General features: G+C 34.5%; 1 protein-coding gene across 1 annotated transcript in view; it reads left to right on the top strand.

The window, feature by feature from the left end:
- Nucleotides 1–13,346, top strand: part of LOC108740815 (vasoactive intestinal polypeptide receptor 1-like) — a 48,839-nt gene extending 35,493 nt beyond the window's left edge. The window contains exons 3-6 of the mRNA XM_025976941.1: nucleotides 3,401–3,561; nucleotides 5,295–5,405; nucleotides 9,409–9,544; nucleotides 12,111–13,346. Of these exons, the coding sequence (XP_025832726.1) occupies nucleotides 3,401–3,561; nucleotides 5,295–5,405; nucleotides 9,409–9,544; nucleotides 12,111–12,422 (720 nt within the window). The 3' untranslated portion in view covers nucleotides 12,423–13,346. The remainder of the gene's footprint in view (nucleotides 1–3,400; nucleotides 3,562–5,294; nucleotides 5,406–9,408; nucleotides 9,545–12,110) is intronic.
- Nucleotides 13,347–15,619: the final 2,273 nt, after the last annotated feature.

The following is a 15,619-nucleotide window of genomic DNA, read 5'->3' as shown; positions in this document are numbered from 1 at the left end:
TTTTTTTTTTTAAATAAATTCCATTTAATTTTAGTTCATAAAATGCCGCGTACTTGTAAGAATTCTACAGACTAGTGTCAAGTGACAAAATTTTTCTGCCACCACTTCATATAAAGTTGGGACTCGTGAAAAACTGTGAAAGCTATGAACAAGGATGGTGCAGGCTTTAAATATCTCAAAATAAAAGTTCGAAGTTGAATAAAGCTGAAAAAAAAGCTTGAGTGGCTTTCGTGTGTCATAATTTTCTTGGTAATACAAAAACTAACAATTACCGACAAATCATTCGAGAGCGTCTTTCTGCTTATAAAGCTTTAGGATGCAATATGTCACTCAAAATTCATTTTTTTGGACTCTCATTTAGATTTCTTTCCGGAAAATCTCGGTAACATATCAGATGAGCATGATTAACGGTTTCATCAGGATATTATGGATATTGAAAGACGCTACAATGGAAATTGGTCAGAAGCAATGCTTGCTGATTTTTGTTGGTCGAATCGCTGAGAAACTTCGATGGAAACGATGAAAAGAAAAAAAAAACTACAAAATAACTTGAATTATACTGCCATAATGAGATAAATATACTGATATTTCTATCACTTATGACTATAAAATTATCATTTTTCGCTGTAAAACTTAGACCGTAGTCTTTTTTACTTTCTTTTAATTGTTGTTTCTTTGATAATATCGTTTTTTAATTAAATAGGCAATGTATTTAAAAACTATGTGCTATATTTATTTGCATGTTAAATTCCATGTTATCATGCATGAAAACAATCAGGAGAGAAAAAAAAATTTTTGCAGACCAGTGCTATTAGACCCATTAGTAATATAAACAGAAACATTGGAAAAAGTAAAACAGAGAACGCTGTGGAAGTCAATAACGGTGCGAGACATAGGATCGTAGGACATCCACTAAAAATGGAGGGCTACTTAGTTAGTTAGTTAGATTAGATTACTGTACCAATTCATTAGCTCGGTTTATCAGTAGCAATCGCTAAAAAATTTTCAAGCCCATTACATTCGTCATGTTAAACTTATTTGAACGCCAATGCCGGCTTCGAAGTAAGTTTCCATTTAAAAAGTACACTTCTGTTACAGTCTAACCAGGTTTTCCGCTTTCCGAATAGTCGCTCTCCAGAATAACTTAAAAGTCCGCAGATCTGAAAAATCCCGCGAGATTTTTATATAAAAATGCGACGTGCCTGACGTAATAATATTTCTCTTAGCATATACCTATCCTTCATCTTCGTGTAAAGAGATAATCATCATTTGAAATGAAAGAGTGGAAAAGTACTCATCTTTTATGAACGCATAATCCGAGAGCTATTTCAGAATACTCAACTCTTCTTGAATAAGATTCGATAGTTAAGCGTTTCAGAAAATTGCACATATGAATGACGCCTTTTGAATAATTTATTTTTCTGCAGAGCTCACCTTCATTTATACACAGAAACATGGTTTCTATTTGAGGTTATTTGAAAAGATCCAATAAAATCGTCTTTAAATAAAAACCAGTTATAGGTTATATCTATTGAGTCAAATGGGAGGGGCCTAAAAAACATGGCGCTGATAAAGGAAAATTTTTAATAGTCCATGCAATTGTGAATTTTTATGATGAATGATATAAAATGTGTAGTATTGACACAATATGCGACACGTTGCGTATGCAATGGAAAAGGATAACGCTTCCACAGCAAAATAAAGGCAACCGCGCATCATTAGCAGGAGCGCCACGATTATGTACAGTTTCGGCGGGAGATATGACGGGAATCAGATAGTACGTAATCCTAGAAATAAACAAAATCAATGATTATACTTTTTATGAGAGAAAATTGATTTATAAAAAATTAATAAAATTAAAAATTCAGATGTACACAATCCCTTCCTGAATATTATTTACCCAGTCTCATCCGATTCAAATAAAGCGTAAGCGATCTAAATCACTACATAGTAGGTATAAAACAAAGTCGCTTTCCCGCTGTCTGTCCCTATGTATGCTTAAATCTTTAAAACTACGCAACGGATTTTGATGCGGTTTTTATTAAAAGATAGAATGATTCAAGAGGAAGGTTTATATGTATAATACATGCATAATATAGTAGGGAAACACTGATAATTTTAGAGGTTTCTAATGTGATGTCGTAAATAAACACATTTTTTGCGCTTACATTGCAAACGCTGGCTGAACCCTACGAGATAGATCAAAATAATGTACTACAATATTGTACATCTTAAAAGGGTCTACAAAAAAGTCCGGGATGGTATATGTCTATCTCTTAGGGATAACCCACAATAACCATTTTTATCCTTTACTTTTTATGAGAAATAATGACTTATTTACGAAGCGATTGTAGGCAATACAGCATTAATTCTTATCCAATTAAGTACCTTAAATACATTGTGCATTTAATATAGATCAATATGGCCCTTTACAGCATGTAATTTAAATGAATATTTTCGAAGATATTACAGATTTAAAATGCAGGGACATAGCGGTTGCGGCGGTACCGGCCGGGAGGCCGGTTTGTATTGTCTAATGACAAAAAAACTGTGAATGTTGTATATAAAGACATTCTGTAGTATATTTAGTATGTTCAGGGGGTATCTTTTGAAGATTTCCCCTTTTCGATAATAATCTAAACAAAACAAAAATATATTTAGTATCAGCATTGCACCCGTGCGAAGCTGGGGCGGGTCACTAGTTACTGATAAATCCTTTATTGGGGCCTCTATAAATGGGACAAAAAATATTCAGAGTAAATGCTATAGAAACATACAGCAGTTAACGTATCGGCCCCATACTAACCAGTCAACGCTTTTCCAACACACACATAATTTTTGACTTATCTCGCCATGATGAAGGGAATTTCCCGAATTGTAGGATATTACAGCAAGAAGCGTGTCACAAGCAGCGCAACATATGATCTCGATTAGAGAATCATTAGTTGACCCGGATTATAGGAATTCGGATTACCACAGTTCTACATCAATTATAAAAAAATATCTTTTTAGAATTCACTCACCCTTTATAAAGTGTAGTAGGTACTCAGACGTTCTTTAGGTAGGTTCTGTTTCAGTGTTCTGTCTGCCTATTTTACAAAAGTAAAAAAGTATTATTAAAAATCATTTTTAAATTAAAAACACTAGCAAAAAAGACTTAAAACACATAACTTGCAGCTTTTACACAGTCACGCTACCGGAAAAGAAAAAACTAAAATACAAAAGTGGAAATGGAGAAAAGTGGTATTAGAACCATACGAACATTTTGCAAGAATGCTAAAAGACCGCTATTAATTTAAATAGTTCATTTCGTATTCACGTTGCGTCGGCAACTAGGAATGTTAAAATTACATCAGGTTTATTATTAATTCGTGTCCTAATGTGAGGCTTTTGTTTGCAGGATAACGAGCTTTGCATAGCGCTGGCATTTTCGCTGCAATATTCCCGACTGTGCGTGCAATTCTGGCTACTGGTAATGACAAACCACATGTTCAATCATTTCCGTACAAACCTCAATCTTGTAACTGCAGTCGAAAACAAACCCAACAACAGATTCATGTGGTAAGTAAATATTTGCTATTGTCATAGCAATCAGAAACTACTAGGAATTTCTGTTTTTTAAATGGGCAACTTCAAAGTCAATTACCTCATTTTCAGTCATGCCTTACATTATACAATACTAAATTTATAAAAATAAAAAAAAAACAATGTTCAAATTCTGTGACCTGGCCTTCTGCATAATAACAATGTATGCGGGTGTAACGTTTTGACTTCATTCTTTTATTTTTATTATGTGTTTTATTGATATAATGGCTTATGTTTGGCTGACTACCCTTGAGCTTATTCTTGATCGTAAGCGCTTGGGTCGGTGGATTTTCTTCTTCAATCCAATTGTACTTCATACTTTTTAAAGATATTGGATGAGAGTTCGCCTTATAACTCAGTTGATTTTCACCTTTAATCCTCGGATATATTCTTTGTTTCTATGGACTCCTAACGTTTACATTTAATTAATTGTCAATTACACTCCATGAAAAGCATTGTTTTTATCGAGTTAGGTAGTATCACTTGATGTAAAATAAACTTTGAAACTAATGGATTATGTCACCCTCTGTATTTTGATTCATATAAAGTTCATTGTCAGCATACTGTCAAAACTATCTGATGAGGGTCACGATTTTCAACTTGTCGATTCTTGGTGGCATACACATACCGTACTTCATACTAGATTGCTTAAAAAATTTGTTTTTTCCCTTCTTGTCTTTTATAACATTTTCTGCAAGGGAAGAAAAGTAGGGAAAGAGCGAATATAAAGATTGGTGACAAAAAATTAGAAGAAATGACTGATTTTAGATATCTAGGAAGTCAGATAAGTCAGGACGGTAGGAATAGTAGGGATATAAAACAGAGGATAACTCAGGGCCGAGTCGCCTTCATCAAAAAGAAAGCACCTCTATGATCGCGAACGGTTAATTTAGAAATTCTAAAAAGGCTGTTAAAGGTGTATGTTTGGAGCACGGTGCTGAACGGGTGCGAAACATGGGCGGTGAACGCTGCAAATGAATAGATTAGAAGCGTTCGAAATGTGGTGTTACAAGTGAATGATGAGGATACCGTGGATAGAGAAGGTTAGAAATGAGGTGGTATTAGAAAGAATAGGAGAACAGAGGATTCTATTGAAGTCATTAAGAAACAAGAGAGATAGGTTAGTAGGATACCTTCTCAGGGATGAAGGTCTAGTCAGAGACATACTAGAGACAGAAATGGAATAGAGGTAGACTTAGATTAGATTACTGTTAGCAAATAGTCAAGGATGTGGGCTGTTCTATTTTAAGGGAAATGCAAAGATTAGCTTAGGATAGGAAAGATTGGAGGTGCGTATCCAACCAGTCTTAGGACTTATGATGATGATAACATTTTCTAGAGGTATACACATACTGATTGTTAGCAAATTATTAACAGGCCGTTATCTAATCTCTATACAAATAAGGTAAAATATATTTACCGTACATATTGAAAATTCTTTCTAACTTCCCTGTATTTTTTCAAATAATCTTAACAGTACAAATCACTTAGGAATGTGATATAATTTGTTTTTTTGAAGAACAAAAGAAAATGAAAAATAAAATGTATCTGCTTTATGAAATTTTTCAGTATTAATAACTGCGAAAGTCGCAATTCATTGCTTGCTATTATAAGAGTTATTTATTTGAAATGTTCGCATAAAAATTTAATACTGATGGTAGTGAAAATATTTGTTCTAGAGTTCATAATTGTTTTTTCTTTGTTGTAAGGTATTCCATCATCGGCTGGGGAGTTCCTGCAATGTTCCTTGGAATAGGAATTTATCTGCATTATGAGTTTGTCGACGAAAATCTCATCGAATTAAAACATCAAAACTGCTGGTAAATATAAACAACCCAAATATCTAATAAATATCGCAACAAACATCTTTTAAAATGAAAAATTGTATCAAATTCCGAACAAACAACAATCGTTGCTTTGGTAAATGAGGCTTTTACATTCGCGATGTAACATCATGGAATTTCATTTTAAATGAAGAATAACGCAGAAAAATAAGTTAAAACCGTTGCAAAGTAAAATTAATAATCAATAATATAAATATTCCTAGGACAAACCTACAGAACCTAAAGATAACCAAAAGTACAAAGTACAAAACGTATGACTTTTTGTTATCTGTATACAATAATAATGCTCCTTCTTTGAATTAAAAAGTTGACGTGAGATTTTGGACAATTTTAAAAACGAACTTTTCAACTTCTTTGTGCTTTACGGATCTTTTATAAACAAAATAAGAAAAAGAAGCTCAGGTTTGAATTATCAATTAAAAAATATAAAATATGATTTAATTAAGTCCCTTTGTTTTTAAATTAATGAGATCCACTTATATTAAGCAAATGTTTTGTATGTCCGAAAGTTCATCGTTTTCGAGAAAAACAGGTAAATTCAACTCCGGCCCTGGTAAGGAAATGCGGCCCGCAACGCTACACTCAATCAACTGGTGTTCTGTATTTTTTCCGGGTTGACTTCTGATTGTAAATTATTATGATTTTCTTAAAAATGGTTTTTGCCCTTAACCATATTGCCAAACGCACCCTCCAATTGTTTATTGCATCTAGTTTATATACTCCAAAGAGTTCGGCACTTATTTCTGATACACCCTGTATAATAACAGAATTCAATTAAATCAATATCTTACTCGTTATACAAGATAGCCTGAAAATTGTGCGTTACTCTAATCCATAATTTTATTTTTTACCTCGTGTCCATAAGAACATTTGAACAGAAAGTCATAAAGCACGTCATACTCCAATTGCAGCCAGTTTAACCGAATTTAATATACCAGTGCACACAATTAAATGCTTTTCATTACGATTAGTGTGTAGGATCTGAAAAGGGCAGAACCGAAGTACTCGCCCTGGATGCCCTTTATAAAGCCCGGACATGATTCAAAGCCATTATTTTAATGGAATAAGTTGACCTAAATTAACTGTGAATATTCAAGTTTATGCATTCCGGATGAGTTCAAGAGTTTTCTTCTTGTTGTAAACTAATTCAAAGATCCGCCTTTTAACTTCTACTAGACGTTCCTTCATTTGAAATTTCCATCACGGCTAAATATGTGCCAAAGCAGATCACGTATAAGGGTAAGGGAGTAAAACTTCATGTTCATAGCATACAGGAGTAGAAATGAAAAAGGAATATGCTTAACTTGCATTCTATTTTATTCTACTTAAGAGGGTCTTAAGAAGGTGTATATGTATGGTATTCAGTGCGGTTCAGAAAAAAAGTGGATAAATTTCTAGATCAATGGAAGTAATTTAGTAATGTACCTATAATAAATTTATAAGCTACTATTATTGTCTCTTTGTTTCGATAAAAATAAAATCAGAATTTTATGAGAAATTATTGGGACGAATGCGATACTAATCTAACAGAAAAGGCCGTTAAACAAAACAACAAACAAGAGACGAAAATAATTTCCTAAAATATTTACCTTGTGTTAAAAGTAGGCATTATTGATAAAATCTATCATGAAAACGGCTTCACGTAAGAAGCTACATCCTAGACAAAAATTTTCAGTCTCTCAGAGTTTTTCAGCGTCTCTGAGAGCGTCTCTCACAGTCTCTCAGTTATTGCCTAGGTGTTTTTATGGATCTCCCACAGTCTCTGTATGAGTGGCTCGATCGGTAAAATTGTTAATTCAGAGATTCGAATCTCTCACAGAGAGATTGAATGAATAAAACTGAAAAATTGAGACACTCGAGTCTCTCGTAGAAAGATTAGGATCTCTGAAATATGTTAAACTTAGAAAATTTTAACCATGTCTAACGAGACACCACTTATTGAGAGATTGGAGTCTCTCGTTCAGAGATTCGAATCTCTCGTTCAGAGACTGGATACGAAATGAGGATATCTCTATGAGCAACTCGAGTCTCTCGTTCAGAGACGCTAAACAGTTTTTTTACAGTCTCTCGACAGTCTCCCTCAACGACACCAGAGAGACTCGGTGAGAGACGGAGACTCGAGTCTCGCTTTCGGAGACTCTGAGAGACTGAACATTTTTATCTCGGGCACAAATTATAGAACATTAAAAAATAGTCTCTGATGAAAGCAAAAGCAAGTAATTTGCTCACACACCGGTTGACGCAGTAAGAATGAGCATAACAAATGATTGATCCGTTCAGTCGTTAGCTTTGCATTGGAGGTAGGGAAAGTCGTATTTCGAGCGTCCTCAAAACAATGTTATACCTAACAATTGAGCAAGTGCTTAAATTTGCTCCCGATCTGCAACTAACCTACTGACAAATTGTGCACACCGTCGCAAAAATAATTCCGTCGCTGTTTCAGTGTGTCATGCGTCTTCGCGACTAATATATGATGAAAGAATTGTAGTGGAAAACGTCTGACACCTTAGGAAGCAAACAATTATTTCACTAGAGCCCAACTGACTCCAGTGTAAAGGCCATCGTGTGTTAAAGTTGCTTCCTGAAACAGCATCAGTTCACCTACTGGTCGCGAAAGCCTTTACCAATTTGTCAGCTGAGCCCGTCCAAATCACATTAAGTGGTGGCTGTGGTAATAAAGCTTTCAAAAGATTTATAAGCTACGTCTACACTACATTACCAAAGGTGCGATTATAGTGATGCATTGAAGATAGGTCTGAGGTGATTGCCGAGGGTAGATGTACGAGGAATTGAATTTCCACGAGTTACGTATATTCGATTTTTTTGTGGCGTTGTGTTGGTACTCATGTCTCTCAGTTATATCGACAAGTTCGGCCATGTTGAATGTTCAGTTAATTTTTGACGGCTGATTTACTTGCACGTGTATTGGCTCGTCTTCGATTTTTGCCTATTCCAAAAAATGGATCAAAGAATCTATATCAAATTTTGTGTGATAAATAAAATTAAGTGTACGAGCGCATTTCGAATGTTGACTGTGGCATATGGTAAAGCTACCCTGGACCGAAGCAACGTTTATCGGTGGTACAAAATGTTCTCAGAGGGCCGAGAAGATTAGAGATCACATCAACAACGGACGAAAACATTGATGAAGTGGCCAATCGTCGAATCATCGTTAGAAGAGTTGCTAAGGACCTAAACATATCGATTGGCACCTGCCATTCGATTTTTACCAATGATTTGGGCATGAAACGGGTCGCTCGAAATTCGTACCAAAATTGCTCAATTTAGACTAAAAACAGCATCGTATTAGATTGCTAAGTAGCTATTGGCCTCTGTCCGCGACGACCCAAATTTGGTCCAGAGGGTCATCACTTATGACGTGGAAACCAAAGCTCAATCATATCAATGGAAGCTGCCGTACCACCGAAAAGAGCACGCTAAGTCAGGTCGAATGTGAAGGTTTTCCTTACAATTTTCTTCAATTGTAAGGGCGTGGTGCATCATGAATTCATGCCACAGGGTACGACGGTCTATAAGGAATATTATCTGCAAGTTATGCGCAATCTGCGATCGGAACAAACGTGGTAAATGTAATCATTAGTCGCTTGTATTGCAAGCTTAAAAGGGACCATCCTGATAAGTTTTGGCAGCATTTCTAAATGTCAGTGTCAACGTTTGATCATATGTTATATGCCGATAGTCATCGATCGCTTTGGTCATCTCTATCTGAAACAAAGTAGCGGTACAAATAAAGGATTGTAGCGCAGTTTACATAGCGATAGCCTGCTTCTGAGCAAACACACGTGTTGATAGTTGATATGGAAGGGCTTATGCGCTTATAGTGGAGCGGATATGATAACGGCAAGGAAGGCGGTGTCTACTATAATCGCAGCCTTAGTGGCGGTATGAAGAGACAATAATCCTTACTGATTGCGAGTCTATTTTTGTATTTGAAAACACCCCTGTAAGAGTTTTGGAGGCACAAGTCGTTAACAAAATACAAAACATGTTTAAAATTAAGAATATGTTTGGTGATCCGAAAGTCCATCGTTGTCGAGAAAAACGTTTGTGAATGTACAGAGAAAGGCCAGTCCGAGCCTGATAGGATCACACAGGTAACTACAACAATTTAACGACGAATTCGACCAGCTGATCATCGGCAGCATCCGTGTTGGATTTGTTTTGTATTTTTGTACTCATGCATTGTTTGTTATTTGTTAGATTAGGTCTACAGTAGCTGTTTCTTCTTTTAATGCTGTTAACTTGTATGTATGTATTCAGTAGAATTGGTGGTAGATAGGTCAACGTGCCATTATCATAGGTCAATAACAATCTCAAAGCTGGTGNATTTGCCTTAAATTGATAAAATTACAACTACCTGTCTGTAGGCTATTAATTAACCTATAGATGTTTAACGTTAACGTTAATTTTATTTTTCTTTGTTGAGATGTACTTTAAATAATGCTGCAAACAATCAGCGATGAGCAAAACTGTTATTAATTTAATTTTTATCATAATGGGCGCCTAAAAGCCCCTTTCTTGTCCCTTAATCATGCTTCTTTACTCACCGTGCGATTGTCTATTACATCTAGTTGCTCGCCACCTATTTCAGAAGCACCTTATATATAACAGTTTTGAAATTATACCTACATATATGAAGAGTTTTTGATACTGCATAAAGATCGCTTTACAAGATACCGTGCACGAGATACTAATGAGTCCTTCGGGCATGAAGCCATTCTTTTACCTTTACCGTTACTCATATCTCTTATCTAATAACATTTCTACCCGCCTTTCGTTCTCATTCTCATTCCATTTTCCTGTTAACAGACGCGCTAATTTGCAGAATAATATGACTAGAAATAATCACTCGTGCGTTCATTTAATGCGATCTCTCGTAGTGCGGTAGCGGTGTTCATTTAATGCGATTTCGTGTAGTGAACTCCCGTCCCGGGTCGTTACAAACGGCCAGGCAGTCACTCGTCTTCAATCAACTGCTTACTAGACTACGTTACATACGTACGTAGATGCCTATTTCCGGCACGTATTTTACGAAAGTCGCAATTCATTGCTTGCTATTATAAGAGTTATTTATTTGAAATGTTCGCATAAAAATTTAATACTGATGGTAGTGAAAATATTTGTTCTAGAGTTCATAATTGTTTTTTCTTTGTTGTCAGGTATTCCATCATCGGCTGGGGAGTTCCTGCAATGTTCCTTGGAATAGGAATTTATCTGCATTATGAGTTTGTCGACGAAAATCTCATCGAATTAAAACATCAAAACTGCTGGTAAATATAAACAACCCAAATATCTAACAACACACACATAATTTTTGACTTATCTCGCCATGATGAAGGGAATTTCCCGAATTGTAGGATATTACAGCAAGAAGCGTGTCACAAGCAGCGCAACATATGATCTCGATTAGAGAATCATTAGTTGACCCGGATTATAGGAATTCGGATTACCACAGTTCTACATCAATTATAAAAAAATATCTTTTTAGAATTCACTCACCCTTTGTAAAGTGTAGTAGGTACCCAGACGCCCTCTAGGTTGGTTCTGTTCCAGTGTTCTGTTTGCCTATTTTACAAAAGTAAAAAAGTATTACTAAAAATCATTATTACATTAAAAAAAATAGCAAAAAAGACTTAAAACACATAACTTGCAGCTTTTACACAGTCACGCTACCGGAAAAGAAAAAACTAAAATACAAAAGTGGAAATGGAGAAAAGTGGTATTAGAACCATACGAACATTTTGCAAGAATGCTAAAAGACCGCTATTAATTTAAATAGTTCATTTCGTATTCACGTTGCGTCGGCAACTAGGAATGTTAAAATTACATCAGGTTTATTATTAATTCGTGTCCTAATGTGAGGCTTTTGTTTGCAGGATAACGAGCTTTGCATAGCGCTGGCATTTTCGCTGCAATATTCCCGACTGTGCGTGCAATTCTGGCTACTGGTAATGACAAACCACATGTTCAATCATTTCCGTACAAACCTCAATCTTGTAACTGCAGTCGAAAACAAACCCAACAACAGATTCATGTGGTAAGTAAATATTTGCTATTGTCATAGCAATCAGAAACTACTAGGAATTTCTGTTTTTTAAATGGGCAACTTCAAAGTCAATTACCTCATTTTCAGTCATGCCTTACATTATACAATACTAAATTTATAAAAATAAAAAAAAAACAATGTTCAAATTCTGTGACCTGGCCTTCTGCATAATAACAATGTATGCGGGTGTAACGTTTTGACTTCATTCTTTTATTTTTATTATGTGTTTTATTGATATAATGGCTTATGTTTGGCTGACTACCCTTGAGCTTATTCTTGATCGNATTCAATATCGATAATGAATATACAAAATTTTACAGTGTTTTTCTTTATTATATCAAATTAGTTTTGATATCTAGCTGAATTATAACAGGTACAAATTCGATTCAATCTTATCTGAAACCGAGATTTCTTACATTTAAAACTTTTTCAATGTTTCCTATAGGTATACGGATGGATGATAACTAAAGCAGCAAGACTAGTGAACTTTTCCGAAGAACTTTTAGCATCGAAATATTGTTTTAATTCGTTGACTTGCATCGGTCTTATTTCATTTCATTTCCGAAAGCTGTTCTCCAACTTTCTTTATCTCCATCTCTCATTTCGCATTCCAGATCGCACTCGTGCTGGTCTTTACGAACATTGTGTCCGTGTTGGCAAAGTTCTTCCATTCGGAATGGCTCTGGCTTCTCTACAACTTCGTTCAAAGTCTACAGGGCATTATCATTTCAGTCTTGGTTACGTGCAATTGTCGCATTATAAAGATCTATTCGCGTTCATTCAGCAAGAGACCAGCAAAATGCATCGCCACCTCTAGAACTAACATAGCGTCGGAAGCCCAAAAACTTCTCAAGATGAGTTCGTCCATATCAAAGTCGTCGAGCTTACAACTTCTTACTTTAGAAGCGTCACCTTACGCCGTCTAATCCAGACGTTTGAAAAGGCGTGAAAAGATTCATTACTTACTAGCGAAAAGTTGTACGGATTTTTCTTTTGAAATACTGTTGTATACCTTCCGATTACTTGCAAATTTTGAAGTTAATCCCTGTTTTAAAAATTCATATTAAGAATAATTTTATAAACTCGTTTATACAAACTTGTTATATTAAGCAAAAATTGCAAAAAAAAAACTTGACAAAACAGCTTGACTGCATCTCAAAGCTGGCTGAATGATCACGTATTTGTTCGTAGGTAATACATCTTCTGTTCGATATTAATTATAACAAATGAATAATAATGCACATAAAAAAACTATGTCACAAGATGATGATAAAACCTTAAGTCAAAAAATTATTAGAAACTCTTGAAAAGCGTTTCGTTCTCCAGGTTAACATCTACAAAAGAGAAACACCACCTACACTTACCGTTAATTATTTTTGATAGTAAAAAACAAACCCTCTTTACTTGATAAAAAGTAATCTCAAAAAGGTGTGATCAAGAATATGTAGCCCGAGCTAAAGAACGTTTTAAAAATGGTGCATTTTTCAACCTAATAGGAGTTCATTCCTCATAATTTGTGTTTAATATTGTACAACAAATATTTTCCGAGCATCTATTTCTTAATACATAGGTGCTAAAGTTTCAGGAAAAATACAGCAGGAATTTCAAATTTCATTTCATTTTCTGAAACCTTTGGATAAGATTTAAACGGTTGACTTTTCGCTAGTACAGGAGAGTAAAAACATTAATAAAACGCGAAATTATTGTTACATGTGTACATGTTCTTGTAAGTTAATGTATAAATCACTTTATGTATTTAAAGGTTGTAAAGAAGCATAAGCTGATATAGATTTGTAAAAAAACAACACAAAATATCATCCAATTCTGTAAATAAATTGCATCTGTGTTTATTAATGTGTTTGATAATCTTATAGCGCCCTTTAGTACAAATCGTAAATCTTGAAACACATTTAAAACACTTTACAACCCTCATTGCTTCTTTACTTATCGTATCCAAACTAACGAGAAGCAATGGAACATGTAAGAAGTTAAGTTATCATTAAAAAATTCAAGAGAACAAATCTCCAAAACATTTAAGGTAAGTGCCAAAATGTTAAAGGTACTTCATTTTCAGAGTATTAACTATTTACTAATGTAATGTAACATTTTGTCACAGGTAGGTACCTTTTTAAGTCGCCTAATGTAATCACTTTTTCTTCTTCAGGTTATTAGACCTTTATAATCCACCCTAAAAGAAGCTTTAACAACATAAAGCGAAACGTCGGTGTGATTATATACCAAATGAAACATTTTTTACCTCTAAAATTGCTTAAATAGTACTACTGATAAATATTAGGAGAAGAAATACGAAGATGAGATTTCATTTTTTAATAAGTAATAATAACGCTTGGAGAAGTTTCACTAAATATTATTACGAACTCGATGTACATTTCGACTTCTTAGGGCTTCTTCAAGAGTATTAGGTAGTATTACCTTAGGATCTAGGAGGGGCTTGTTACCGAACTCTAATGATCAACTAAGCTAATACTACCTAAGCGCCCTGGTACTTACGAAAAGTGTTGTAACCAAAATTTTACTACTTAATAATACTCCTGAAGATGCCCTAAGAAGGCGAAATGTACATCTAGTTCGTAATAAAATTTAGTGAAACTTCTCCGAGTGTCTTTTTATTATTACTTATTACTAGTTTTCCCCCCCTATCAATCACTGTGAGCGCTTAAAACTGTTAGCACCATTGCTTCGACTGGTCGAAATTCACTTTTGTGAACTATACTATGACGTAGTGTCGGCCATCATTCTTTTCTAATTGTTGCTGTTGTCGGCCATCATTTTTTTTTTAATTGTTGTCGCATTGTCACTGATGTCGGCCATTACGGTTTTTTAATAGATGTATAGTAATCAATGATTAAAATTTAAAGGAATTATGTATTTGTAAATAGGTATGCAACACATCGTACACTTCAGCATAAGAAATTGTTGATACTAACTGCGTAAAGCCACTTTGCCCAGTCCTGACAGCACTCATAATTTCTTTTATATACAATATTATAATGAGTTTCCGGCCAAATATTTTATTAGGTCCTACATATAAGCAAATAAACTTATCTGTCCTAATACTGTATGAAGATGTAGATAAATAGAAATACTTTGAAACATAAATTGGAAAAAGGCAGTTATTCTTAACGTGGAAAAGAGTGACATGATCCAGTAATGAAAATCACATAAGCAGAAAAAAAAATTTATGTTTAGAACTTTTAAAATCCATAAGAAACCCTTATGATGTTATTCATCAAACAAATAATTGAAGATGCTTTTTAATATGTTAAAAAAAAAAAACAAATCCCAATACGGAATTCAAATTAAAACGGGCCGTACCTGAACAGCTTATAATTTAACAAAGTAAAAAGCAAAAATAAAATGTTACGGATTGAAAAAAAATGAGTCAGAATATATTTTATTTTGTAAAGCCTTTTATATTCCTCTCTTTTTTAAAAATGAACATCATTTACAACAATTTTCGAACAATGTTTTCTCTTAACAAAGAGCCCTAATAACCTTTAAGGATCTCAATATCTACACAAAAACAACTTTTCAAGTTAAGTTAAGAAATAAATCACAAAACCATCCTTTGACCTGCTCGTCATGCTACTTCCGACTTTTCTCTCCGCAATAGACGTCATCGTTAATTAATTAAAAGATATACACAAAACTTCCTTTGTAAATTGGGCCGTTAAAAAGCCGTCTCATAATAATTAGCGCGTCAGTCTCGGATCCACTGATGAGTTCCGTTTAATTTTATTTAGCCTAACAGTTTACCAATTAAAAAAAATTAAAAGAAAGAGAAGATACAATAAAAAGTGCGAAGAACCTTAATTACCAAAGACTTTTGCCGCTACAAAGAATCAATGAAAATCCATAAAAATTCCATTACAAGATCGTCCCACGTCATTCAATGTCCCATTAGTTTAAGTGCTTCCCGCTTTTGTCATCCATTAAATTTTCTATATTTTAAAAGAGCTTTTCGAAAATAAGCTAAGGGAGAAATGTCAGTGCGTCTAATGCGCTGACTGCTTCAGAAGCTACACGTGGCAATGTATTTCATTTTATACAGGGTGCAACAGAAAGTAGTGCCGAACTTGCAGGAGGTGATAGAGAACTATAA

The sequence above is a fragment of the Agrilus planipennis genome, unplaced genomic scaffold, assembly GCF_000699045.2.
Source record: "Agrilus planipennis isolate EAB-ADULT unplaced genomic scaffold, Apla_2.0 scaffold299, whole genome shotgun sequence".
In the NCBI taxonomy this organism is placed as follows: domain Eukaryota; kingdom Metazoa; phylum Arthropoda; class Insecta; order Coleoptera; family Buprestidae; genus Agrilus; species Agrilus planipennis.
This window is presented reverse-complemented; position numbering and strand designations above follow the sequence as displayed.